A 27145-nucleotide genomic window follows, 5' to 3' on the forward strand; every position below is an offset into this window, starting at 1 on the left:
AAAATATTGCTATAAAAACAAACACATCTAGAGTATAGATGTACAAAGTGTACTTTTTTTATTACTTACTTGCAAGGGCCTTGTTTGGGTAAAATGAAGGGAACTATTCATTTTCTTGTATTTAATACGTTCAGAACAGAGATCATCTGTTATAATCAAAGGACCACTTTATCATTTCTTGCCATTTACTATTAAATCGGCTGTAATCAATAGTTTTTATAATGTCAATAGACGTCTTGTATGGGAAAGTGGTGATGCTGCAAAGAATGTTCTGCGGCCTGCAGCTATCCTCTTTTACTACACTCTCACCATTCTCCAACGCAAATCCTCCACCTGACCACGGCAGCAGGACATATCACCAATGTTTCTTCTTAGCCCAAAGTGTAGCTTAACTTTTACTTGTTACAAAGTTGTACAGTTTTTTGGGAGGAATTCAGGAGGTAACAAAGAGAAAAAGGCATAAAAGATTGGTAGAGTCGTACTTTAGGTTGTCATTGCACACTGCTCAGCCGGCTAGCCTGAGATATCAATCGGAAAACAAACACACGCATGCCATTCCACCTGCGGCTGTGGCATTGCCCGTGCGATTTAAACTTACAGATTGGAAAGCCAAATATGTGTTTTCTAATACAAATAAAGCCAGAGTGAGAAAGAAACTGATATCAGGTCATAGTGGTGTGAGACTTTTCACTGAACTCAAACTGGAGGCAGGTGGTTTATATTAACCCATAGCATATAGACAGAAAACAAGATTAGCTAGCTGTTCCTAAGCACAAGACTGCTACTGGTAAAAACTCACCAGCTTTACTTATGCTGGTCCAACCAGGCGACATGACATCTGTAGGCACTTACGTATGTAAAGCTGGAAAGTCATATTATCCCCTTCAATCAGACTTATTAAAGGAGGTTGTCCTGTTTAACATAAGTTCCAGGTTTTTAAAAGAGCCCCATCCAACAAACAAATCAGCTCTCCTTTCCTCCTTTAATTCATTGCATGAGACAGATGAAAATTAAACAAGGACTACCTCCTCTGACACCTCTGATAAATGTCAACCCTAACCTGACATCTTCTCTGCTGATTTCTCTCCACTTTTAGTTCTGATAGGTCAGAAGTCCAAAGTGTCACGCTGGTGTTGCAGCCGCGGGCTGTTCTCGCTGTAGAACTGACTGTACCAGCGCCGGTGCTTCTGGATGGCTGAGTCCTCCTTCACGAGGAGAGGCTTGGAGATGTACTTCTTATTGTTCCAGATCATCACATCGCGCTCAAACTAGAAACACAACAACATCATGATGTCAAACAAACAAACAAAAAAAACATGATTCATTTTAGTAGGTTTGTTTTACATCTTCAAGTCCATTAGAAACTATGGCTGGGTGTCGTTCAAAAATATTCACTACCAGTACCGAGACAAATACCGTGACTTTGATACCGGCTCCTAACTGATCATTTTTTCAATACTATTTTTTTTCAAATTTTTTCTAAAACAAAAACAAATTACAACATTACACATAAGGCACAAATCCTTTTATTTAGTTTTACGTTGACCCTGTCTCTCTGTGTAACGTAGAGGTTTTCCTGCGCGGTCTCTCCGATGTATAACAGCCAATCGGCAGCTTTATTAGATTTTGGTAGAATCATGCTGCTTACTTACTGCCTCACTGACGCTGATGAGATTTACTCCTTCACTATTGAAATTGGGTATTGAAAGACAAGACATTTTTCAATACTTAATACTTATTTGTTCGGTGCCTAAAAAGAAGTGAATCCGGTTCCCAGCCCTATTAGAAACATGTTTCTTTCAGCACTTCTTCCTTTATCCCCGCTTACTTCCCCTGAGCACGTAAAAATAAAGCAGGTGTCACGGTTAAAGATTTGACAAAGGAACAGACTTTCACTTAAATAGGACTACGAATGAAAAGATCATTTATGAAGCAATTTGTCTGTTTCACTGTCTCACTGCAATCATTTATTATAATTAATCTGAAGGGATTTCTGATTTAATGTCACTCCACAGTTAGTCCATCAACTGCTGAGATTTGTCATTTTGGTCCACACTCAAACTCTACCTCTGGAAAAGTTGTTCTCAAATTTGAAACAATTAGGTATTTATATTAGGAAACATTTCAGAAGGGTTGTAGAAAATGAAAGATGCTGATCAAAACGCGTGTAATGGGAAAATCACATTTAAGCATGATTTCATATATCATTCTGTATTATTATTCATAGTATTACATTACTATGCTTTTCAGTTATATGACTTCATTTAATTAATTTTGTATGTGTCCTCCCTGTAGAAGAGATCACACCTTCAAATTTACCAGTTGAAGGTTGGTGCCTGAAGACTGAAAGACACAGTTGTCCAGAGCTATGTTTATTGATAAGGGTGAGGGTCTCTTTGAACATGACCAAAGGCACAGCTTGTCTTTTGCAGCTGAGGTAAATGAGAGACTCCGAGGCATGAGGGACAGATGTAGAAAAGACGTAGACGTGGCTCCAACTTGTCTGCGTGTTAAGATCAATTGTTTTGCTAAGATTAGGCCCGCTGTCCAAACTAGGTCTCCTTTTGCTGGGGAAAGAGAATATAGGACCGGGGCTTTTACTTTGTCTGGGTGAGACACTCTGCTAGGTTGCTGCTGTAAACCTTGTGTGACTGTTTACCTTATACTCTGCAGAGTGTAATAAAAATACACCAAAAAAACAACCTTGGTTCATTTGCTCAAGCTGTCTTTATTTTTTTTCAAGAAAAACCTCACTTCAAAATCTTTCCTCTCCTTCTGTTCAGAAAACTTCCATGACACGTGGCTCAAAACTAGATATAAATTTTTTATTTTAGTACTAAAGGTCTGCACCAAAAGTCTGGTCATAGATAACCTTGTTCTTTTTTCCAGGAGTTTCTTATTTAAAGGAGTACCAACACAGAAGCTAATGAATGTACTGCTGTTGATTTAACTCTAAAACGTAAGTCTGCTTCATCGTACAGTCACTTATTCTTTGAGGGAGAAACCCAATCGTCATGTGCATCTGTCATGATTCCTGTGTTTAATTAAACTTATTATCCCGTTAATCTAACTGATGAACCTAGTTACCATTACCATCCAGAAAAAATACTTTGATCTCTGTCATTTGAGCCAACTTAATAGTTTTACTTTTGTTAAATCAATGACTGTGTTTTTTCCATTTATCACACAGCTAATTATCAAGTTTAATGAGGGCTAGTCACACCTTTTCTGTGACTGTGCGGTGTTACTTCTTCTGTTAGCAATGAGGCAAAGAATTACACCAAAAGGCAGAGTGGGACGCAAATGCACACAATGTTCTCTTCACATCAGAGCAATCTATATTCATAAACGTGTTACTAATAAATTAACAGGGATCTAACAACAGCAGGGGCGGAAAGAACCCCGATTCTTTTAAGGTTTTAAAAATACCTTCAACTTTGTGTCATTTCCCCTCAGTCTCTCTAGCGAAGTTTCCAGAACCTGAAGTTCAGTAAAAAAACTCATGCGAATAAAGCTGGTGAAAGTGTGTTTCCATGCGACGGCTTTTGCTGTTGTTTTATATACAATTGATTTTAGACATTTGAAGGTGTTTCCATTAGTTTTTGCACTGAATCACACAACATTTAAGCAAACTTTTGCAAACAAAGTTTTTCTAGACAAAATGGATCGCGCCGTCTACCAACAAATATAATATATAATCAATATTGCCCAAGTTTTAATAGTGCTTATATGCCAGCTGATATATGAAATGATATCCAGCAACATATCAAGCTATGATAAGAAAACAACGACACTATCAACGCAGCGCTATGACAACGCAGGTGAACTTGCTTTTTATTTGTGTGTGAGACAACACATTTTTGAGACATGTCTCGCTGTTTGAGCGCCTTCCATTCACTCCGGAGGACGTCCCACGGCTTGTCCTGACCTTTGTTGGCCATTTACTTTGTGAGTCCATCCACTTACATCTGTCTTTATTGACACTCACCATGTGTGCAAACAGAGCAGAAATACTGGGCGGAAATGAACTAAAACTTCTTCTTCTTCGTTTTGTGGTGGGTTGCAACCATAAAATGACCTAAAACTTAATCACAATTCACAGTTTGTTCGGCAAATAGCTTTTCCATCAGCGTTTATCGCATAAGCCGTATATAGATCAAGAGAAAATCCGATAAGACAGAACGTATTTACTTTGAGTGGATATTCATGAAATTTCATTGAGTTTTACTGTTTCCATAAGACGTTTTTCATTTGATATCACTTAATTCGGATAAAATCGCGCGGATGGAAACATAGCTTCTGACTGGACCAGAAAATCAACGATTACAGGGGAAATAGCAATTCTGTTTATGCCAAGTTCCTTATTTAAAAATAAAAAACATCAAATCGTTTTTGCAACTTTTAATCCTCAACATATGGTTTGTTCTGGTTTCAGAATGATGAAGCCAGGAGAACATACAACAGGTTGTGGGCTCTACAGGATTATTTTTTTTCTCGGCAACTATCATGTTTTGCCCAAATGATTTCCAGATTCAGGCATTCTTTTATCTCTAATATCTTAAAAGTCCACATAGCTGCGATAAATGGAGCATGCTGCTGGATAGTTTGGGCTGAGCCCTGAAGGTCAACAACATCTGGCTGCACCCCTGGACAGTAGTATGTACGCTATTAATGCAGTTTGACTACTTAACAACCCCAGAATACCTTATTACATTATAGTGCATACTGGCTGCAGATTGAGAGTCCATGGATTGAACTATACAGGTAATGTACTGCAAATCCCAACAATGTGACAATGAAGGGCCATGTGACAGTGATAGTAGAAGACAAGTGTGTACCGCACCTGAATGCACTCTGCTTTGAGGATGAATTTGGGCACCAGAGGTGGGATGTTAGACTGATAGTAGATGGTGTGGGAGACACACTGCAACAGAGGTTCCACCGGAGTCACACAGTGCAAGATAACACCCCGGCCCAAGAAAGTGTGGTCAAACTGCAGGAACACCACTCCTGGACCCACCTGAAACACACAAATGTATGATCACTGCGACCTGTAGATTACATTTACATCAATTTACGTTGGTAGTCAAATATATTTTGATTTGTTTTATATCAAGCCTGTCTTACAGAATCTGCAGTGCTTAAAAAGCAACAGTGTGATGATCAGACCTGAAAGCTGATGATTTACTGAAAATTAGTCTAGCATAGTCAGACCTTCCTCCACACGCTGCGGAGGAGGGTCTGATCTGGTCCACACAACATTCCGGGATGGGAAAAACACATGCTCTGGCTTATTGGCATTTCTTTAAACCAATTAACATCATCATGTGCAGCACTAAGCGCCCCGTGGCTCCCTCTTGAAGAAACTTGTTCTGGGGAAACATATACATTCAAAAGTTGTTCACTGCAGCACCAGAGAAGTGGAACGTTCAAAGTCAAAAGTCAAAGTCTGCTTTATTGTCAATTTCTTCATATGTCAAGACATACAAAGAGATCAAAATTACGTTTCCCTCTATCCCACTGTGGAGACAAGACATATTTTACCAATTAGGTCCACAGACAAAACTAACATTCAAAAATAAGAAGGCACATACAATGAAGAAAATAAGAGCAGCAAACGTTGCGGATATAATAATAATAATAATAATGCTGCTAATCGGCCACATTAGACCAACCATATCTTTTGTGTCAGGTAACCTACCCTTCGTGAGCAGTGGTGTAGTCTAGTTTTTTGTAGTGGGTATACTGTCTTTTTTTTGCCATCCGAGCATTAGACTCGTTATATCCGAGCATTAGACTCGTAGACTCGTTTTTTTGTAACACAATCGTGTAGAGCTGTAGTTTTTATCAGTCAAAGCGGCACTAGCTTTAGCAGTAGGCTTACCGAGAACATGAAAGAGTGTAGTTCAAATTTGATTTTGTTTCATATATTAACTTTAGTGATTCCCATTAGTTAATTTCAAATTTGCGCAGAGAATGACCGCCAAGCAACTGTGTTGTTGTTCCTACGTGACTCGCAACACAGACGGGGGATCAATCATTGTTATGTAACATTGTCTTTGTGTTTTTTTAAATGGATATATGGAAATCCTTTACCTTTCCTTGGGGATATACTCTGTATACCTATAACGTAGACCACACTACTGTATGTAAGATAAAATAAGTCAACGTTGACTTTTGGTTTCACACAGGACAGCGGTGTCCTGTGTTTAACTTTACGTCACTCTTTATACTATGACACCCTTTCTTCCTGACAAGCAGTGTCACTACCCGATTCACACCGGAAACCTGATGTGTTCAGGTCCTATCCCCGACCAATAGGCTATCCTGACCCTAACTATTCAATTTCAATGCCTAACCTCAACCATCTACGCACATGTATACAACAAACTGCGTTTCCAGTAAGAATCGGCCAGTGCTCTGCACGTGCAATACCGATGCTAAAGAGGTACCCAGTGCATTAAAAACGAAGCCAAGGGATCCTGACCAGGTGGTCATATCATGACTTGTGGTGTTTTTTGCATCAGACCAGCAGTTTTCTCACTGTCCACAAATGTTCTACATTGGAGATTGTTGGAGGCTTTCAGTCAGGCTGGTTTTGTAATAAACTCTGTTGCTATAACACACACAGCTCACGTCCTTTGGACTCATGAACACAAATCCTTTGACACAGCCAGAAGCCATAATAATGTCTACTTTTCATCTAATTTAACAGCTGTGTGCTATTGAGCTGAAGAACACTTTTTCATCTTAAACATATCAATGTGGGTGAAATCCATTTTAATTTAATTGCACTATTGATTTGATTATTGTTTTGTGTAAAAGTAATACAAATCAATCAACAGGGAATCATGTACAAACTACAATCCTACTTTGAACGTGTACTGTACCTGCCTGGCCACGACACACATGTCCAGGAGAGGCCACTGGCATCCAAACAAAGTCAGCGCATGTTTCAACAACATCTGAGAACAGTGTTTGTTGGGCTCTGGCTCTGGTTCCCATTGAACCTTGAATGGACACACATTTATGCACACACAGAAACAAAGCACATACAGTGGCATTCCAACACAGAAGTACATTCAATGATACTTAATGCTCCCAAAATAAATACATTCCATCTAAAATCTAAATATCATCAAATAGCATCAAAAGGTTTGCATGGCTTAAAACAGTATGTTGAGTGTTTTCTACACGTTTTCAGATTTAGAAAAACTCATTTGGCATCTCTGACGCTTTGAGGATTGTAGAAGCACCATGACATGTTGTGTTGCGTCTTTTAGCTTAGCAAGATTCTTACCTTCCAGTCATGCCGCACAAACTCCCAGGTTTTGCTGTAGGTGTAGCGCAGATCTACTCCACTTAAAATGCCCGGCGTGTGCAGGTGATTGAGGTGGGCGATGTCTGCTGCATTTTCAGGGATCTCCTACAGGGAGCAGAGGTCACCATGCGCACACTGTCTGCCTGTGTAGCTTGATACTGAAATTATTTACAACTGAAAGTAAACCGTTGGAGGAAGCCAATGGTCAGCCACTGTGATGTTTCTTAATTCTAAACTGACCACTTTTGAAAAAGTAGAGACACCTGATAAATTGGTTTGCAACTTGGAACAAAGTAAAACCTGCGTGCTGCGTACATAAAAACATATGAACCTACCTCTATGTGAGCGTTGATAAAATGTTCAGTTCTGCCCCGATAGACCCACACGCCCTTTGTAATTTCCTGCTGCTCTGGGACGCTCCACTGAGGATCTTCTTTATCACAGTGAAACCAAACCAGGATCTGCCTGTTGACCTCACAGCTGGGCCAGCAGCGCACCTTGGCAAACTCTGGCACTGAATGACAAATGAATCCCAAATCTGAATCATACAGTCTCTTTTGGCTTCACCACTGTTCACATATGACCAATACACAGAGCTGGCCTATTGACTTTTGGTAAGACCACTTCAGCTTATTTAATATTTAAACACTATTTTACCGTGATTTAAAGTCAATGTATTAACTGAAGATATTCATGCTCCCAGGGGATGAAACCGTTTCATTAGTTGCACACTATCATCTTCCCTCTGGTGCCATCCTCTAGCCAAATTGTACTCAACCTAATGTCCAAATTTGGACAAATTGTGTCCAGATGTTCTGTAAAGCAAGCACAGCCGTTGGCCCATTTTCTTTTTCGATTGTACATAAAAGATATTTGAATCTCTTCGCCAACACAGGCTGAAATGTTAGGGCTAGGTGTAGACGCTACGTTTGCCACAAAGTGTCCTGTAGCACCACCATCAGGACAACATCTGCATTTTACTGCAGTTCCATAAAAAAATGCCTTTCATGAATTCCACCAACTCTTTTCATCAGGTTTTGCTTTATCACTAACCTCCCTGTTGGTTCTGATCATGCCACTTCATCAGGCCTTGCATCAGGCCCATCCCCCTCCCCTGGTTCCTTCCCCCGCTCCTTACCTGCTGCCCATTTTCATCTCAGTCTCACAGCAGACACACCTGTCCACTCGGACTCGGCCAGGACAGACTGATCTACCTGTTCTGACCCTGCTTGCCTGTTATTTGGACCTTGGATTCTGCCTGCCCATCTTTGGATTTGTTAGCTTGTGTGACTGGTCTCCTTCAGTTCATACCTTTTTCTGCATAGGGGATCCTCACACACTTGCCATCGTTCCCCCGAAACTGCCATCCGTGAAATGGGCACTCTATGCAGCTTCCCACCACCTGTCCTCCCACAGCCAGATTGGCACCCAGGTGAGGGCAGTAGGCATCTACCACGTAGGCCTTCCCGTCCTGGTCCCGAAACACTGCCACCTGCTCACCTAGTGCCATTCATTACAGAAGGACAAACAGGATGTGACATTGTGTGCATGATTTAACACTTTTTGTATGTGCAATTGTAATGGCTCAGCATAGTTGCCTCTCTAAAGAGAATATCCATTGACAAATTCTCAGAAAAAAACAGCAAATTGTTGTAAATGAGAGGAAAAACATGCAGCAACCATCCATGCAAATTATGGATAGAGTCCTCAGAACAATGTTCCTCCAAATTCTTTTTATTGTGAGACCTGCGCACAGAGCAATTATTCCTGAAGACAGTGACATGGTCGTGATTTAAATGGTGTCAAAAACTGGCCCAAAAAACATTTTATTTTAAAACAAAAGGAGAACATTTAAATTGGAATTAAATTGAATTAAAATTGTTACAGATTAGAGTGTTAATGTGGTGTTTGCTTTTTTGTTATGTATTTAAAAACATTATTGTTTTATCAATGACTTAAGACACTATGAGCAACATTTTTATGTTCTTTTTAGTACTTTTTTAGTAACACTGAGGGACACCAAAATCTGAACTTATATGCAGAGTGGCTTTAAACAGATGTCGGTCCCTTTTGAAAGACTTATTTTGAAAACATGTTCTGCATATATTTAAAAGTTAAAATTCAGGGCTTTAGATCAGAAATCTGGGATACCTAGGGCGTCCTCAGAGTTACTGCAGGGGTTTCAAAGGATAAAATGTTTTAACGTACATCCAACATGAGCTAACTTAAATGAGCTAATAATAATAATAGGGTTACTAGAAGGTAGTCACTAAGGTAACCATCAGCATAAACCGTTAATCCTAAGGATTCATTCTGTCACATGTATCTTTATCATTAAAACAGGATTTATAAATCATACCAACAATTATTATTTTAATAGTTTAGAATTCTATGAACTAAAAAGGTATGTATTAAGGCTTTAGATAGTTACACTTGGCCTGGTCAGATCAGGGATTCATTACACCTGCAGTTTAGTTTTTGAATGGTGCATATTAAGAATGAATCTACACCACATGTAAAGATCTCTACCTACTTTATTAGGCTTGACCTTTGGCTGACCTAGTGTTCAGATTGCTCCCAGATTAGCACATGCTGGGCCACTGGTTAGGAGTAACAGCTGAGCTAGCAGTGCCTAGTCAGGCTACTCCCAAGTCAAATTCTCCAAAATCTAAATGACACAACACCAGCACCAAACTGCTGTGGGTCAGCAGAACTGAGCCACAGTGCAATGTGTCAGAGCAGCAGAGGAGGAAACAACACCCTAAGCGGAACTGAATATATGATGTAAATCGATTACTGCAGAGGAAAGTTAAGGACCAAACACTGCAGTCATTCACAGCAGGATGCAGATTTTGAAGGGGGGCAAAGTTGTATCGTGGAACAAGAGGGCGAGTAAGAAGAACAGGACAATCATGGACAGAAAAAACACTTACATTCTCTGGGGAAAACACAGTCTATGATTCATTTATTGTTTTGCAACAGTAGAACCCCAGTATTGTCTGGCAATCCCTCATCCCCACTTTGGCAACCACTGATCTGCATCATCACACTTTAATTGTGTAGGAGCTTTAATAATCTCTTGTACTGGTGCTGGCTGTAAATCTGATAGAGCAGCCAATCAGGGGTCAACATGTGGTCAAGAAGATCCCTCACATAAAAGTAAATGGACTGTTCTTATATAGTGCTTTTCTAGTCTTAACGACTACTCAAAGCGCTTTTACACAGCACAAGCATTCATAGGCTGCCTTACAAGGTGCCACCTGCTCATCAGATTAACACTCACACACATTTACACTCCAATGCGCAGCATTGGGAGCAACTCGGGGTTCAGTGTCTCGCCCAAGACCACTTCAACATGGAACTGCAGCAACCGCTCTACCACCAAGCCGCATGCTTAATATCAACTGCGATATTAAGCATGGCAGTTCATTCTTGACTGTCAAAATAGCAGAAAATCACAAAATAGCCTCATGCTAACAGTACTATTACGAGATTAAACTTCATGACAACAGAGCAAACTCCATCTGCCATTGAAGATAATAGGCCATGATTAAAACCTCTGGGAAATGATAATAAGGGGAGTGAGTTGGGATTGATTTAGGAAATTACAAGCCGCTCTCACTCCTAAATCGTCAAATACTGACGCTCGTTCAGTGGTCTTCAGCGTCAGATACCGATTATTGTTCTCTGGTTATAGATCGTCAAATGTGAGGATTTGCTGCATTCCTTATATCTTATTTGAAATAAATTGAATATCTTTATGTTTTGGATTTTTGCTCACATAAAGTTGAAGACGTCACCTCTGGGAACATGTTGTGACAAACATTTTCCACAATTGTGAAAATATTTATTGGATTAAAGGATTCATTTAATTGAAAGAATAGTTGATAGATTAATAAGTGATAAAATACGGTAAACGTAGTTGTAATGAATGCCGATTCACTCTGCAAGAGCAGGTGTTTTTTTGTTTTTTTGTCGTGGATCTCTTTTCCAGGTAGAACACCTTTCATATACTGTTTGTGTATTTATGGCAGGTGAATCGACTGAAATATGAAAGCACCACATGCTCTTTGAAACCTTTTTGAACTCAAACTCAAAGAAACTCTCTAAAGAGATCAAACGCCCACCACATATCAACACGAGAACAACAAATCTAAAATGGGAAACACGTACTGTATCTGTTTTAAATAAATCACATATCGGTGTGTGAAATAAATGTACGTTTTGGAACAGAGTTGCTACATATCAAGCAGTGCGGAGACATAAAATGTGACATGTTAAAAGCTTTAAAATTGTGAATGATGAATTGTCATGAAACCTGATTTAATTCAATATACATTTTTGATTAAAAAATTATTCTTGATTAAAAAAACGTTTCACATGGTTAATTTTACCTTGTCTGTATGCATGCATACATGTATGTATGTATGTACAGTATGTGTGTGTGTATGTTTATGTGTATCTCTGTATGTATCCATGCATTCATGTGCTGTATGTTTGTATGTATGTATGTATTTATGTATGTATGTACGTATGTGTGTATGTTAGGGGTGGGAATCACCAGAGGCCTCACGATACAATATCATCAGGAAAATTATGTCAGTTAATTTTCCCATGTCTGTATGCATGCATACATGAATGTATGTGTGTATGTATGTACTGTACGTATATGTATGTCAGTATGTATGTACTGTACGTATATGTATGTCTGTATGTATGTCTGTATGTCTGTATGTCTGTCTGTATGTATGTTTGTATGTCTGTATGTCTGTCTGTATGTCTGTATGTATGCATGTATGTATGCATGCATTCATGTATGTATGTATCTACAGTATGTATGTATGTATGTATGTATGTATGTATGTTAGGGGTGGGAATCACCAGAGGCCTCGCAATACAATATCATCATGATACTTATGTCACAATACAATATTATTGCGATTTTAAACACATTGCAATATTCTGCTATATATTGCAATTTTATTTATTTTTTTATTTCAAATTTCACATTATGTCCCAAAAGGGAACTTTGTCAACATCTGTTTCATCTAAAAAGATACATTTCTCTGTTTGTTCAACTCACTTTAATTTTGTTGCTGTAAAATGGGATTGTCAAGCGGACAAACACATTTATCATAATAGATCGATACTTGGCTTCTGTGCATCGATTTTCCCCCCACCCCCCATGTATGTATGTGCCTCTATATATATAGATGTATATCTATATACAGTGGGGTTCTAAAGTTTGTATTGCAGCAAGTGGCACAGGGAACATTTCACGAGTAGAAGGAAAAATGGATTCAATAAAATGTTAGCGAATTTTGGACGCTAACTTGATGCCATCTGTGAAAAAGCTGAAGCTAAAGAGAGGATGGCTTCTACAAATGGATAATGATCCTAAACACACCTCAAAATCCACAGTGGATTACTTCAAGAGCCGTAAACTGACGGTTTTGCCATGACCTTCACAATCTCCTGACCTCAACAGAACTGAAAATCTATGGATGGCTAAAAGAGCAGTGTGTGAAAGACAGCCCGGAAATCAAGGTATTAACTCTGCAGGATGGCCGAACTTTTGCAGACGCCATTATTTTTGTTTTCTGTTATTTTGTAAGTGTAAATGATGAAAATAAAATCTAACTTTTTGTGACATATTATACGGATATCTAATCTGTCATTTGATGCATTTTGGAGATTTTTCCATCTTTTCTTGGCTTCTTTATGCGCATTAACACAAACTTGTACCTTGGGTGCCCAAAACTTTCAAACCCCACTGTGTATGTGTTTATATATATATATTTCATGTGGATTGGTTTGCTATTTGTTATCTTACGATCCTGTTTTGATGTATGTATATGTTGTGTGTGATGTTTGTAAGCTACTGGGAACTTGAATTTCCCCTTGGTGATCAATAAAGTAAAAATACAATAAAAAAAAGATATTTTGGAATTCTATGAATCGATTTTGAATCGGTAGAGCTTGAATCGCGATTTAAAAACGAATTCACCCCTGGACTTAATAATTTACAGGGATTCCTTTGTATTTAAAGAGATGATGACGTTAAAGATTTGGTTATAAAGGTTTTAGGAGTGCATGAAATGTAGCCACTTAGTGTTTGAATGATGAGGATATCACCTACATATATTATTGATAAAATGACTGAAGAATGTTAAACTTTATGTGTGCTGCACTTTAGTATTGATCTCTGTGTAATTTAAACAAGACATTTGAAGAAATCCCCTTAGCTCTGGGAAGTTATAATTTCACATTTTTATGACATTGTATAGCCCCAAGAAATCATTGAAAAAGATTAATCAGGAATCAGCAGATTGATTGATATTCAAAAGAATTATTAGTTTCAGCTTTACTACAATTATGTAATCATTCAATACATTCTACTTCCATCTCCATGATGCCTTTAAGTCAAACAAGCAGTTATAAACTTTGATTGGACGGGAACAATGTGGCTTTGTTCCAAAAGACGAGTGTTACTAAGCACCCTGAACACTAAGCTACTCTAACAAAGACAGTAGGTCATTGTTGTTTAAGTGTGTGCTTTCAACACCAAAAAACTTTGTAACATGATCTTGTCCCCCATATCCTGGAAACGTAGCCTATACACTGCTACCTGAGACAGAACAACAGAGACAAAGGTGACATGACAAATGTCAGAGTGGTAGAGAGGCCAGCAGTGACAATTAAACCCTAAAGAACTAAACATGTGCTAGTTTTGCTTTCCTGGAAAGCCAAGTTAAGCCTCATGCTAACCGTAGCCGTGAGCTTTGGCTGCAGCCCATAGCCTTTAGTTACAGTTAGCAGAAGGCTAAACAATAATCAACATTTCCAATCCATCTCTGAAACGCTTAGCTTAGGTGATATTGACTGTCTTTTGATACGTATAGGTCCGTCATACTTTTCGGGGTTATAATAATAACGAACACAAACATCTCCTACTGGTTCACTAAACTCACCTGTCTGCATCACACATCTAGCTGAGGGCTTATCTGACATCACAACAGGGATGCAGTCAGCATCACTAGCCTACCCGTCCCACTGCTGAGCCTGACATCACTTATCTGCTGAGATTTTCTGAACTTACCTTCACACCTAATGTTACAAAACTATGTCTATATTTTTCAAATATGATTATGGATATTTGAGTGGCTTACGGTAGACCACTATAATTGTTGAGTTACCCACTTGTCGTCATGTTTTTCCAGCATTCACTTACTGCGTCACAAGCTATAATATGACACTTGGTTACTTTAGTTATTGCAGGGACTAAGAGGCTAACGCCACCGCCACTAATGACCGTACCTAGAACAGATACACTTTTGACCTCTCCCCTCTTCAGCATGTGTGAGTCCAGCACTCGGTACCAGCCGTTCGGATAGACCGGAGGCAGCTCTCCGGTTTTCCTCCTGCGGCGGACCTGGTTTGCCGCCTGAGCTCTGGAGCGACCGTCCTGGGCAATGTAGCCCACATCATCGGGCCCCCTAAGTAGCTCTAGGGGACTGAAGAGCAGCCCGTGCAGCCAGCCAATGGCGAGGAGGGAAACCCCGGCGGTGATGCAGACCACAACCCGCGCGAGGACCCCCGTTTCCCTCCATATCGGGTACCCGTTGCTTACTGAGTCCAGGAGGTCTCCGCTTTGCATGATAAGCATTGCACCTACTCCCAGCCCGATAATAACAGCCACCTTCCAAGTGGACATGCTTTTATATCCTGTCTCCGGTGCGGTTCTGTGGATTCCCGGTCTCTCTCGGCTAGTTTATCATGAGCTTCCAGAGAATTTGACATGTGTCATCGATATGTAGGCGCTTTGGAGATGAGATCATCCCACTTTTGTTTAAGCCCCACCTAGGGTTGACAGTAACACTGAGCAAAACCTTTATTCGGGGCCCCCTCTTTTTCCTCTGCTGCTTTTTGCGTACCTGTATTTAGCCTTACCTAATTAGATTACATTAGATCAGAACGGCTCAGTTGCAAGTGTTTTCAAATTAAAAGCACAAAGATTAAAGACACTAAGATTATTTGGTCATGTGGACTTATTTAAGGGTGAGCCTCACTTGTTCCATAAAACATAGATTCTTTCAGACTGAATAGTAGCCTTTAACTGATTTAATAATATTAACACATTGGTCTTGACTTGTTGCACCTATTCCAAAAAAAGACAATAAACTTGATTAAATTGATTTAATGACAAGTTCAGAATCAAACACAAATGTAGCTAGATAGATAGACTATTTATTGTCCATTTTCACACATCTTCTTTTCATTTTCCATAGCACAACAACACATGTATAAAGACACATACAACATGTAACATATATATATATATATATATTAATATATACACTATCTACCATCTACACTAATCACCTCTTTGTCAGAGTCAGATCATAGTCAAGAGGACCATGTTAGTCTCGCTGCTGACTCTAACTGCATGTACCAGTTTTCTTGTGATTTTTGCTCACCCTGATTATTCTCTTTCTGCCACACTTCTGTGAACCTGACTCCTGCTGCCACTTTACTCCTCCTATCCACCACTCTCGTTCTCCACACTGGATCTCTGGATTATTGGACACGCACCCTCGGAAACATGGTACCACGGGACGCACGCTCTGTTACCGGATTCCCCTTGGATTTGGACTTGGCTTTTCCCTGTTGCATTCTCTACTTGGACATTGGAATAAACCTGTTAAACTGTCATTTTGTCTCTGAGTTGTTGTCATTTAGGTTCAACCTAGTCTCACACGTAACAGGCACCCCAAATTAGTATATATTTGTGTGATGTAACTTTTGTGTTACATGTTTTATATTGCAAAACACATTTATAAAATCAAAGGATGAACAAATAAGCTTTGTGGGGTGTAGGGGAATCAGCTGAGTTCACCAGTAGTGTTTTGACATTGATAGGTCAAAAGGTTGAGTCATATAATATATTTATAGCATTTCTTTACATAAACAATATTTATAAAAAACAACTTGCCCCGACAACTGCCTTTTTAGCTGGGTGGAAGCTCGTAGACATAGCTGCAGCTACATCGTGTTGACCGCACCAATTCGGCTTGATTTTCTTTTCTATCAACCACACTTGCATATTCATAGCAATCAAGATTAACGTAAAAATTGGCCGGAATTCTCCTTTAAGCTTCAGCCTTCTGTGTATCAACAGGTCACACGGAGTTGACTCAATTGACTGCACACAGTTCTTTTGCAAAGAGCACATACACACATTTTCACAGTAAAATATTCCTACGCTATGTAATGTGATAGTGTATTGTTAAACACGGCAAAGCCAATCATACATTCTCATTTTTAATGACTACTTAACACACAAGACAAAGTGAGTAATTGGGCATCATTGTAGCCCTGCATCCACGAAGACAGCATCAACAATTCCATACTAAGCAACAGTAACTATGTGTAATCATGTGTGTTCTGTGAAGTCCCTCAGTTACTTGTGGCATCAAGGAACCTTTAAAAGACAGCTAGATCTTTAATAGCTTCTCTTGTATGCAATGCATTTATTAGTTCACATGTTATATATTTGTTTCATTTTTAACTTTTCTTTAGTTTAATATGTTTTACATGTGAAGAGTAAGGCCATATAAGCCTGCATAATTAACCTGTACATTACATGACTAGGCCTGATTCATGTGCTCATGTACTGTAATATTGGCTTCTAGCACATATATGTATTGGATTTATAGTAGCTCAGCAGTACATTTAGTGCACAAGATAAATATTTAGTGCAGTGTTGGTAAATGTAGGCCAGTTATCAGACATAACCAGAGAAATGGCCAAATAAAATGAGGCAGTCATCCTTGCCCTAAAATAAAAAGGTTTTCCCTAAATAGGAACCAGCGAAGTCTGTTCAAAACTCATTGGTTTTCTTAGTGGTCTCCCTGCTGGGGTTTGAGCCCCAGGTGGAGGTGTATGTGGAGTAAGCTTTGTCCAAACCAACCAAGGCTTAGTAAGAAGCCAGGAGCCTAATCACACCACATATGCTCATACGCAATTTAGAAAAATAACAATTTGTGAATGTATGTGTGAAGATTGGTGCGTTATGCTGTAATTAACTCTAGTGATATAACGCAAAATTGCATGCTTAACAAGTTTCCCTTCTCTCTCCCTCTTGACAAAGTTACAGCATTGTGTCAATTAGATAAAGTGCTCGTATTATGCTCAATTTCAGGTTCATACTTGCATTTGGGGAAAATATCAGAATAGGTTTACATGGTTTAATTTTCAAAAAACACCATACTTTTGTTTTACTGCAAATTGCTGTAGCTCCTCTTTTCACCCTGTGGTTTGAGCTCTCTGATTTATCTACAGAGTGAGGAATCTCACTTCTGTTCCATCTTTATTGCGAGTTGCACATGTGCAGAAGCTAGGTAAGGACTACTAGCCAGTCAGTAGCAGAGAATGAGGCCATGCCATGGTAGCAGCTAGGCTAGCATTATAATGTGTGTTACAAAGTGATGCGCGTTTGTAAAGGAAGTAAAGGCTGGACTACAGTAGAGCTGTTTGGAGCGGTTTGTGAACAATGTTTTCTGTTGGAGATGGAAAGTCCCTTTGGGGGGGACTTTGGGCTTTTTCACTTTGTACATCTATAACGTGCACAAAAAAGATGTATAACACAATAAAGGAAAGGGAGAAGCCAAAAAGTATGATATGTGCACTTCAAAGTAAGAACCCCCACTAGAGGGCATGTTTTCCACTAAGACTATCTATATAAATTGGTATGTCACTGCAGGTAGATTCGGCAAAAGTCATACATACACTCTCATGTGCCACATTGTCAAACACATGGATTACAGCAGATGTAATCCATGTTTTATTAATGCAGATCTGGATCCAAATACAGATTAAAAAACGAAAAATGTTGTTGCTTTCAGTCTTGATTTGGCTTCTGTTGGGGTCACATTCAACTACATACTTTATTTAAGCTTTAATTGGGGGCCAATGGCTGCAGTATGTTAAAGTCTTCATATGATGTGTGTGGGAGATTGTGTCACGTCTTATCATTTATTTATTATGAGACAAAATATTTTGCTGAGTCATTAAACGTCCACTGGTGATAAAGGCTACCCCTTTAGGCAGGCATTCAAGTTGCCCCTGACATATCTATTTTTAACTCATAAGGTTTATTGTACACACTTTTATTTGTATATTGGGTGTATTGAAAAAAGGCATCACTGAGCATGTGACGGGAGGCTGGGAAGGGTGCTGGTCCAAAGATGGACAAAACGCTGCCTCAGTTCCTGTCCAACGGAGCTGGCATTCATCTTAGCATTGATGTCCAGGAACTGCTGTCCAGTGCTGGTGAATTGAGGCCAGGTCACAGGCACCTTTAGGTTTCCTATGTTTGGGTTTCTGTAAAAAAAAAAAGTAGTAGGGGAAGATCCATTAGTTTGTAGTAAAATAATCCTCAAACTGTTTCAAAGTATCACATGCATGTAAAGTGTTTTACCCAGTTCTGGCAAAGTTAGTCCAGTAGGCAATAATATAGCCAGACAGGTCTCTCTGTCTGTCCCCATAAGCCTTTGGTGTGGTAAAGGGTTTGCCAAACACGTACTGCAGGTCATCAGCGTGATCGGCTCCCACCCAGTCGTGGTAGGGTTTGCCTGGTCCAGCCAATAAACTGGGCTCAGACAGCAGGTAGGAGAAGGTACGGCCAGACCTGTTAAAGACCACCACTGTGTGTTTAGTGTGTATATGTCTGGCATTACAATTGGCAACAATCTGATTATGCCAGTCACAAACTTTGCCCTCATTGTTCAATGGCACAAAAGAAAAAAACATTGTGTGTATTGTGTACAAAAAGTGTATTTTAAATTGGAAATATCAGTCTTACTTCAACCTATTTTCCCATGCATGTGTGTCTAAGTGACTAATGTGAACAAAAACCTTTGGAATTGATCCATTATTGAGCGAGAGCGTTGCAACTAGCAGCCGCAACTGGGCTACAATGTAATCCTATGGGACAATAGTAAAAATCAATGTGGGTCCAGTAGAAGCGCTGTTTTTGAAACTGACAGGCTCAGATTGGTATTCTAAGTGTCTGACCACATTATGGAATGGCGGCAAAGTCTCACTCGGAAATATCACAAGGTGAGGTTTTAATGAAAGTCTGCCATTCTATCTTTAAAATAGCAACTAAAAGTTATTTGAAGGCAAAGAAATCAAGCTGCTGGCCTCACTTGGCATTAGCTGAATGCTGGACGATGGCAGTCTGTGTAGGAACCAGGAAGAGGTAGTCAGTCCCAATGTCCACAGCAGCTGTCTCAATGGTGGTCTGGGTGGGTGTTGATCCCCAGTTGGACGAGTATTCAGCAAAGGCAATCTCAAAACCAGCTTGCCCCGTCTCTTTGGTGTATGCAGTAAGGAGCCTCTTTACGTCTTCTCTGCAAGGAAAATGAGGCAGAGAGCTCTGTTATGGAAAGACTCTGCTACTCTGCTGTCTTTGGCCTCCAAATTTCACTTTAACTTTTAAAGCTGTGGACCAAAAAACATCTCTGATCAGCCTTACACTATAGTGTCTTGATTCTTGTCACCAAGGGAAGGAATGTCCTTCGAGGTGAACTGATGTCCATCCATGTTATTAACCCCTGCAAGGTAATCAGTTTCAGCGGCGTTGTGAAACAAGTTGCCAGGCTGATCAGGGAGGAAGTCTCCATCAACAACAGGAGACAGAGACAGGCTTTTTGCACCGGGATCTGAGAGAAATTGACATACATTGGTAGTCTGTATGCAAAGCATGTTTAGCTCAGTTGTAGCTAAAAACCTACAGTGTAATTGTACTGTGACAAGTTCATTTTGTACTTCATGATGGATTATGACCAAATGTCATAAGAGCATGGATGGATTGCTGAATGTACCTATTGGGCACACCTGCAAAATGGGACATGCAGGGACACATAAAGACTATAAAGAGATGCAAAACAGCTGACAGGAGAAACAAAGAGACTCACAACTATGATAAGAGGCAAAGAGACACAAAGCAACTACAAAGAGCCTCAGAATAACCACAAAGGGACACACAATAACTACAAACAGTCACAAAACAAGTACAAAGAGACACTAAATGAATACAAAGAGGGACATAACAACCACAGAACAAAAAAATAACAAAAAAGACAAAAAACAATTATAAAGTGACATATGACACAAATGTCAGAGGCCTACAACTAACTTCAACGGTACAATTTTCATAATTTGAGAATATTGGTTATTTAAATATATTTATTATATATATTGTAAATAGAGAAGTTTGACAGAAAATAATGCTCACAGTCTGGGGAGCCTGGTGCGATGATGGGAGCAGCCATGGTGAGAGCCACAGCATCACTTGATTTCAGGCAGGCCTCCATCCTGTCATCGGTGGGGCAGCCGACAGTCTCTGCAACCTGAGCACATGGGAATAAAGCAGGTTTTAAGTAGACTGTCAGAATGCCTGCTCTCAACGTAACTATGTGCTTCAGCTTGTCACCACTGATAACAAAACAGCGAGTGAGTCAGTGAGTGGTGCTGGAAAAGGAGGCTATAGTTAATAAACACAATGGTGTAAATATCAGCAGTTTATGCAAGAGTAACCATAGTGGGCTAAAGCCAACAATCTTGTGATAGACAGATTACTAAAATGATAAACTGGTACAGGCCAAATGTTAGTCAGAGCCTAAACTATTCATGCCCTGTGGAAGCTTTCTTGTTTTACGACATCAAATCTACATTTGATGATTTTACACTAATCAATAGGCCCAAATGGAATCTGTAGAGTTTAATTTTTTACACTTTTCCACAGGGATCCAGAATGAAAATCTGTGTTTTTTTCTGCTTGAGGACAAGATGTGTTACAGTCTGAGTTTTATTTTATTTTTTAAAATTTACAACAAATCTACAAACATTCGGAGTAATTCTACGTCCAAAGATTCTGTGTGACCTGTTTATCACTAGAAAAAGGGCAAGAAAATTGGATACTGAATACTTTTTATTGGCACTGATATTTGGTGCAAATGCCAATGACACCAGCGCTCTGTCTGGCCTCTTTGATTAGTTGGCCTGTTGAACACGGCTCACAATAGCACATAAAACAAGTTAGTCAACCTATTTACCTACAAAGCTAATTAAAACTAAATTTTAATATGGAATTTACTGTATGTCACATAGTTAAGAGGTTTGCATGTGAAACTATTGTTTTAGTCTGTATCTCTACAATCTACTAAGGACAAAAGAATGATTAACATTGTTATCGTTTGATAAGAAAGTTGACCAACTGTTTAAAAAATTGGAATTTAAGATTAGATAAGCCTCTTATTGAAAGGGTTCGGGTGTATTTGAATCCTATTATGAAGATAAATTACCCTTTGAATGTAAAATTAGGAATTTTTTCCTGTCAGCAATGTAGATGGCTCCATGAAATGTGACAGTGACATACCTCCTCTGCCACCTTGCGCGGGTTCCTGTTCAGCGCCCAGGGGCAGAAGGCAACCCCGCTCTGGGAGATGGCTCTCTTGAACAGCCCTTTGCTGTGGGGGGAGAGAGTCTGTGTAGGAAGACATAAATGGAATATACAATTATTAATTGTAGTTGGATTTATTTTGGACATTTTCAGGCCTCAATACTTAGTGTAACTAATGACTGCATTAAAGGATCAGCAGGTAACTTATCATATTTGCTGTCTGTCTGATATAGTGACAGTGAAGACAAACTGGTACTTTCTTCACTTTCAATCTTTTAAATTGACAAACAACATTTGTGTAATTAATGGCTCAGTTCAATTGGGATAAAAAAATGATTTACATTGCAGCCCAGTTTGCAACTGCCGGTCATAAAATTCTCAATACTGGACCGATTTCAAGGATTTGTTGTTCACAGTTGTCATTTAGACACAAATGCATAGTTGTTTTCTTCTTTGAGTGTGTATAAACTGTTTGCTTGTTTTGTATGCGTAAACACATTGTGAGCAATGATGATCCAAAGCAAAATTCCTCGTAGGTGTCCTCATACCAGGCAAATAAAGCTGATTCTAAACATCTGGGTTTTCAGGTTGAAAAATACAGGACACTAAGCCAAACCCTAATCCTTTCACCTGGAAGCTGACACTAGCTGCACCTGCAGACTCTCCAAAGATGGTGATGTTGTCAGGGTCTCCTCCAAACGAGCGGATGTTCCTGTTCACCCAGGCGATGGCGGCATGCTGGTCCCACAGGCCGTAGTTTCCTGAAGTGGTGACACATTCTGAGTCAAAAGCATTTTAATACAGACAAGTCTGTGGACACACAGGCATCCACAATGATTTTAAGGACTACCCTACTTCATTCGAGTAATTAAATGTAAAGAACACATCTAGGCGGTAGAAGAACCAATTTCCATCAACTGCCCTTACCAGGTAAGCGAGAGTCTCCTGTACTGAGGAAGCCCAGGGTTCCCACACGGTATCCCACAGACACCACAATAACATTGCCCTTGTCCGCAATTTCCTGACCGCTGTACAGATAATTGTTGAGAAAATTTGGCCCCATAGAACCACCGACAAAGAAGCCTCCTCCGTACAACCAAATCATGACGGGGAGATTTGATGACACTTTGGGTGAAAAAGAGAAGCATTTTTATTTTGTTTTTGTGGGGGTATTTTACAGGTATTTGTACAACTACTGCAACAATGATTCTCACATCCATTTAAAGCACAAAACAAAGAAATAAAACCATACCCTTTTGGCCGTGAGGAACCCATATGTTGAGGTAGAGGCAGTCTTCACTACCTAAACTTGAAGTCTGGAGCATGCTCATCTGAAGACATCTCTGAGCAAACTTAGTTGCCTTCAGTATACCTGCGGATGAAAGAAAATTGATAGATTTCTTTGCAGTGATGATTTTGCAATTGAAGTGAGATTTTTCAGGTTTATAAACAAATACTGCATTCTAATGTTCAGCCTTGTGTGGTCAGATTGGGTGTGAACGCACCATCCCAGCCAGGGTGAGGTTTGGGTTTCTCAAATGTTCCAGGCTTGGCAGCAAAGGGTATTCCTTTGAAAACATCTACAGAGCGGAAAAGACCGAGGGGGATATTCTGGCCCTGAACACTGCCACCTTCTGTCTGCACAACGCCCAGCTACAGACACAGTGTCACAGAAAAGAGCTTTCAGCTTCAATGACAGCAAACAACAGGACTTCCCAAAAAGGAAAGAGGTGTAAATTGTGACATTGTGAAAAGATTACATTATAGTGTATATGTGTACATTAAAGACCTTTACTGAAAAAAGTGTGAAAATATCATTTAGCCTATTTTCCCCTTGCTGCATTATAAAATACTTTCGTAATGTTGTTCCTTGTCATTGCACACATAATGTGCTTTTGAGAAATTAGTATTTTTGCAACATTGTTGTCACATCCCATTGTAACAGATTAACTCCATGCAAATTGTGTATGCTTTCAATTACAATTATTAAACAGGCTTACAGAGGCTTCTGCGGCCATTCCCAGAGACAGGACAGCAGCAAACAGAATCTTCAGTTTCTCCATGGCTGTCCAGAAGCCAGTGAATGCCTCAACAGGCCCTTCTGCAAGTGAATGAATGGTATGCGTTGCTGTTAAATGTGTTATATAACCGCTTTTAACCCCTGCTGTCACCCTGGGAAAATGATTGGACTAAACCTCTGATGGGAAACAGCCTGGTGGAAATCATGCCATCTGTGGAGTGAAGCAAGATATGACAATCAACACTCAATGCCAGATGTTTACACAGAAGTAGATACGCATTTTACAAGGCTAGGAGAATGTTGTTTTCTTCTTTGATATTAGGAGTCAAATCTTTGATCATACAGTAAAGTATATGTCCAAATGTTGAGGCCAATTAACATATGGACGAGAGAAAGCCCAGCAGTTCTTCATAAGGAGGCAATGAAGTATATCTATCAGTTGACTCACAAAAACAGATTGAACGATTCGCAGATTAGTTAATAACACACGGTTTGAGATTAGATAAAACGTCAGAAATAACCCCACACATCTGAAGTGCTCCTATTGGTTAAAATATGTGTTTGACCTAGATTTTTACAAGCCACCCTGTCACAACACAGACGCTTCTCCGTCGATGGATGTTATAAACACTGTAGGACAAAATACAACATTAAACAGGAGAATTTGGAACATGAATGGGAAATCCCTATATATGTACACTTCTCAAAACGTCTCACATTGTTGATGTATGCATATTAGTGTGGTTTTTTAATTCACTAACATTTTGCACATTTGTATACTGTGTAAGCAATATGCACAACCAACTTCAGTAATACTTTTGTACACCATAAATGTTTTGTATTGGTAGCTACTAGTTTCAGTGTTGTAGTGAATAAAAAGTAATGTGGACATTGAATTCCTACTGTAGTGGTATTGGTGTGTTCAATTAGTAATAGTTGTTAGTATAGCAAAAGGCTACAGAACAGTTTCTTTATGCAAGTAACTGTGTAATTCACAGTTTTTTGTTTCTGCTGGGTTTAAAATGCTTAAAGGGCAGACAAATCTAATAACATTCACAGAGACCAGATTATATGTGGAAAATAGGTCGGTAGCACTTTTTTAATAACAACACATAATTTATACATATCAACACAAAAAGGACTTTGAATGTATTAAAACTATGTTTTCCTATGGGTTTCTGAACACATAATGCGGAACAAATTCTGGAAGAAGAAATCATTTGTATAAAATGCATTACTTCACAATTCACGATCAGCCCAACACTAAGGCCTTAACCTCCACAGCTGGTGTAAGCGGGGTTGTCAGGTCCGCTGTTCCACGTTCTACTTTTGTTGCCTACGGGTTTTTGTCCACTGGTTGGGTAGACCAGACCCATGCACACACAACGTGCCCCGCTGCCCAGCCCCTGCCTCTCTGGTGAAGGCAGCAAACGGATTAGTACACAGTTTACAACAAAACAGGTTAGTTTGTGCATCAGTGAATTGGTCTACATGTTCACAGATCTTTATTAATGTATGATAATACATTGGGCAGGTGGAGACTGGACCTCGACAAACTGCCACTTTGCTTGAAAGCCATGATGTCTCTCTCTCATGGGTGGGCCAAATACTGTAGTCGGGCAAAGCAGAGAAAGGAAAGGTAGTTTCCAGATCGGCCCACCTGAGCTTTCATTTTCTCAAAGGCAGAGCAGGATACCCAGGGCTCGGTTTACACCTATCACCATTTGTAGCCACTGGGGGAGCATAGGCAGGCTGGGGGAACTCATATTAATGTTTAAAGTCTCATAAAGGGAAATTTTCATGCCACAGGACTTTTAAGCAAGAAGGACTACCTATAGTATTTCCAGAATTGCTGATAAAAACAAACCATTTGTGGCAAGACTTTAGTTGGAGATGTTAACAAGCTGGTTGCTGTCAATTTTCTAACTGCTCATGATATATTTAGCTACTAAATACATCTAGCTAACTTTACTTATTTTTCTTAAGTAACGCTAAGTTTTTGCAGCCAGCAGAAAGGTTAATGTTAGCGTTCTAGCTATGCTAACTTTGAAATGTGCTAAACTGCTGTTAGCTGGCCGTCCCAACCTTATTTTATCATATGTTGAAAATAAAACAAAGTTAAATTGCTTGTATGAAATTATGTATAACAGAAGAAATAGCTAATCCATGGTAGCAGCGCGGCCAAACGGCAGTAAGTTAGTTCATTTAACTTTGCTAGCTATAGCCTAAGTTAGCTAACGTGAAGTCAAACTTGCATAACATTCACTTAATCTTTTCAATAATTACGATTACTTGTATTGAGTTAATTAAAAAACCGCCTCACCTTTATTTTTCTTTGTCAAGTGTCCATGAGATAACCGTGATAATAATCTCTAAATGCCTCGTTTTGAAACTGGTCCAGCTCTTTTCTGTCCCGATTCAGGCAAATAACGGGTTTGGTGAAGACAGCTTTTATTTGCCTCGTAGAAATCTTCAACTCTGTCTCGTCCTATTATCCTGTCTCATTCACCTTTTGGAGCATTGACAAGCATTTATAATCTCGCCTAAATCAGACTACCTGTAACTAGCGTTAGCTAATGCTGGTTAACCGGTAACATGGCAGTGCAGTCTGAATATCAATTAAATAAAACAATCAATTTGACTTATTCTGTATTGCAAAGTTAACATATATTTCTGCACGTCAAGTGATATTTATGATATAAATATGAATATGAACATTAAATATGATCTATACCAAAATTGTATTCACTTTGCATCTGTTATTATTCAAAAACTACATATTCTATTTAGAAAGGCCTAACACATTAAAAATGAGACCAAAAAGCAAAGGAAATATAATTTGTATTCGTCATCAATTTATTTTTCATGAACCAATACTAATTTAATTCCTGAAGTCTTTAGGTCCACATGGCAGGTGCACAGGTGATTGCACACGGTCTTTACTCGGAATAGGATATGGGAAGGTTGGGTAGGAGGCTAGACCAGAAATGCACATAACGCATTCTCAGCTTCTGTCCTACATAGTTCTTGTCCATCTTAGAATTGATCTCCAGGTATTGGTGTCCAGTGCTGGTGAATGCAGGCCAGGTAACCGGCACCTTCTCTCCTTTGTTAGGGTCTCTGTGGACATAACCAGAGAAAAGGACATATGAATTGAGGCAGTTTTAGTTTTCTATTCCAATGTCTGATTCCGGTTGGTTTTATTTCTGTGACTCTTCTATGTTTATACCCAGTTTTGGCGAAGTTGGTCCAGTAAGCAATCATGTAGCCAGAGACGTCACGGTGGCGAGGCCAGTACCCCAATGGTGTGGTGAAAGGCTTTCCAAACACGTACTGC

The 27145-nt window shown here is 39.5% G+C and overlaps 3 protein-coding genes across 5 annotated transcripts in view; all 3 read right to left on the reverse strand.

Annotated features, from left to right (window-relative positions):
* Window positions 1–793: 793 nt before the first annotated feature.
* On the reverse strand, window positions 794–15190 carry zgc:92275 (uncharacterized protein LOC436885 homolog). The gene is made up of 7 exons (XM_034896808.1): window positions 14639–15190; window positions 8633–8821; window positions 7657–7835; window positions 7301–7426; window positions 6891–7010; window positions 4844–5020; window positions 794–1268 (listed from the first exon to the last, which is right to left on the reverse strand). Exons 1-7 carry the CDS (start codon window positions 15033–15035, stop codon window positions 1107–1109), a joined length of 1350 nt encoding a protein of 449 aa, XP_034752699.1. The 5' UTR covers window positions 15036–15190; the 3' UTR covers window positions 794–1106.
* A 2431-nt stretch (window positions 15191–17621) lies between these two features.
* LOC117959532 (bile salt-activated lipase-like) lies at window positions 17622–26422 on the reverse strand. 3 transcript variants are annotated; one of them, XM_034896737.1, is made up of 12 exons: window positions 26132–26422; window positions 23789–23889; window positions 23294–23441; window positions 23041–23160; window positions 22716–22913; window positions 22419–22549; window positions 21765–21872; window positions 20622–20736; window positions 19860–20046; window positions 19531–19734; window positions 18801–19010; window positions 17622–18703 (listed from the first exon to the last, which is right to left on the reverse strand). In XM_034896737.1, the coding sequence occupies exons 2-12, from the start codon at window positions 23849–23851 to the stop codon at window positions 18523–18525; spliced, it is 1665 nt and encodes a 554-aa protein (XP_034752628.1). In that variant the 5' UTR covers window positions 23852–23889; window positions 26132–26422; the 3' UTR covers window positions 17622–18522. The 3 variants fall into 3 exon arrangements, with proteins under 3 accessions (XP_034752628.1, XP_034752627.1, XP_034752629.1); XM_034896736.1 differs by having other exon boundaries at window positions 23789–24019; window positions 26132–26421; XM_034896738.1 differs by lacking the exons at window positions 23789–23889; window positions 26132–26422 and having other exon boundaries at window positions 23041–23188; window positions 23294–23408.
* A 221-nt stretch (window positions 26423–26643) lies between these two features.
* LOC117959531 (bile salt-activated lipase-like) overlaps window positions 26644–27145 on the reverse strand; it is a 4440-nt gene continuing 3938 nt past the window's right edge. Inside the window, exons 11-12 of the mRNA XM_034896735.1 lie at window positions 27038–27072; window positions 26644–26928 (exon numbers count right to left, since the gene is read on the reverse strand). Of these exons, the coding sequence (XP_034752626.1) occupies window positions 26748–26928; window positions 27038–27072 (216 nt within the window). The 3' untranslated portion in view covers window positions 26644–26747. The remainder of the gene's footprint in view (window positions 26929–27037; window positions 27073–27145) is intronic.

The sequence above is a fragment of the Etheostoma cragini genome, chromosome 16 (assembly GCF_013103735.1).
Source record: "Etheostoma cragini isolate CJK2018 chromosome 16, CSU_Ecrag_1.0, whole genome shotgun sequence".
Classification (NCBI taxonomy): domain Eukaryota; kingdom Metazoa; phylum Chordata; class Actinopteri; order Perciformes; family Percidae; genus Etheostoma; species Etheostoma cragini.

Excerpts from the sequence above, each read along its gene's own strand:
- zgc:92275 (XM_034896808.1), bottom strand. The coding sequence starts at position 15,035 with ATGTCCACTTGGAAGGTGGCTGTTATTATCGGGCTGGGAGTAGGTGCA. Across the intron at positions 7,836-8,632 it reads GATCCCCTATGCAGAAAAAG|TGCCAGAGTTTGCCAAGGTG; the intron begins GTATGAACTGAA and ends TTTGTCATTCAG. Across the intron at positions 1,269-4,843 it reads TCAAAGCAGAGTGCATTCAG|TTTGAGCGCGATGTGATGAT; the intron begins GTGCGGTACACA and ends TTGTGTTTCTAG.
- LOC117959532 (XM_034896737.1), bottom strand. The coding sequence starts at position 23,851 with ATGGAGAAACTGAAGATTCTGTTTGCTGCTGTCCTGTCTCTGGGAATG. Across the intron at positions 22,914-23,040 it reads GGTTCCTCACGGCCAAAAGG|TGTCATCAAATCTCCCCGTC; the intron begins GTATGGTTTTAT and ends TTTCACCCAAAG. Across the intron at positions 19,011-19,530 it reads CAGCATTCAGCTAATGCCAA|GTCTGGCCGTACCTTCTCCT; the intron begins GTGAGGCCAGCA and ends GGTCTTTAACAG.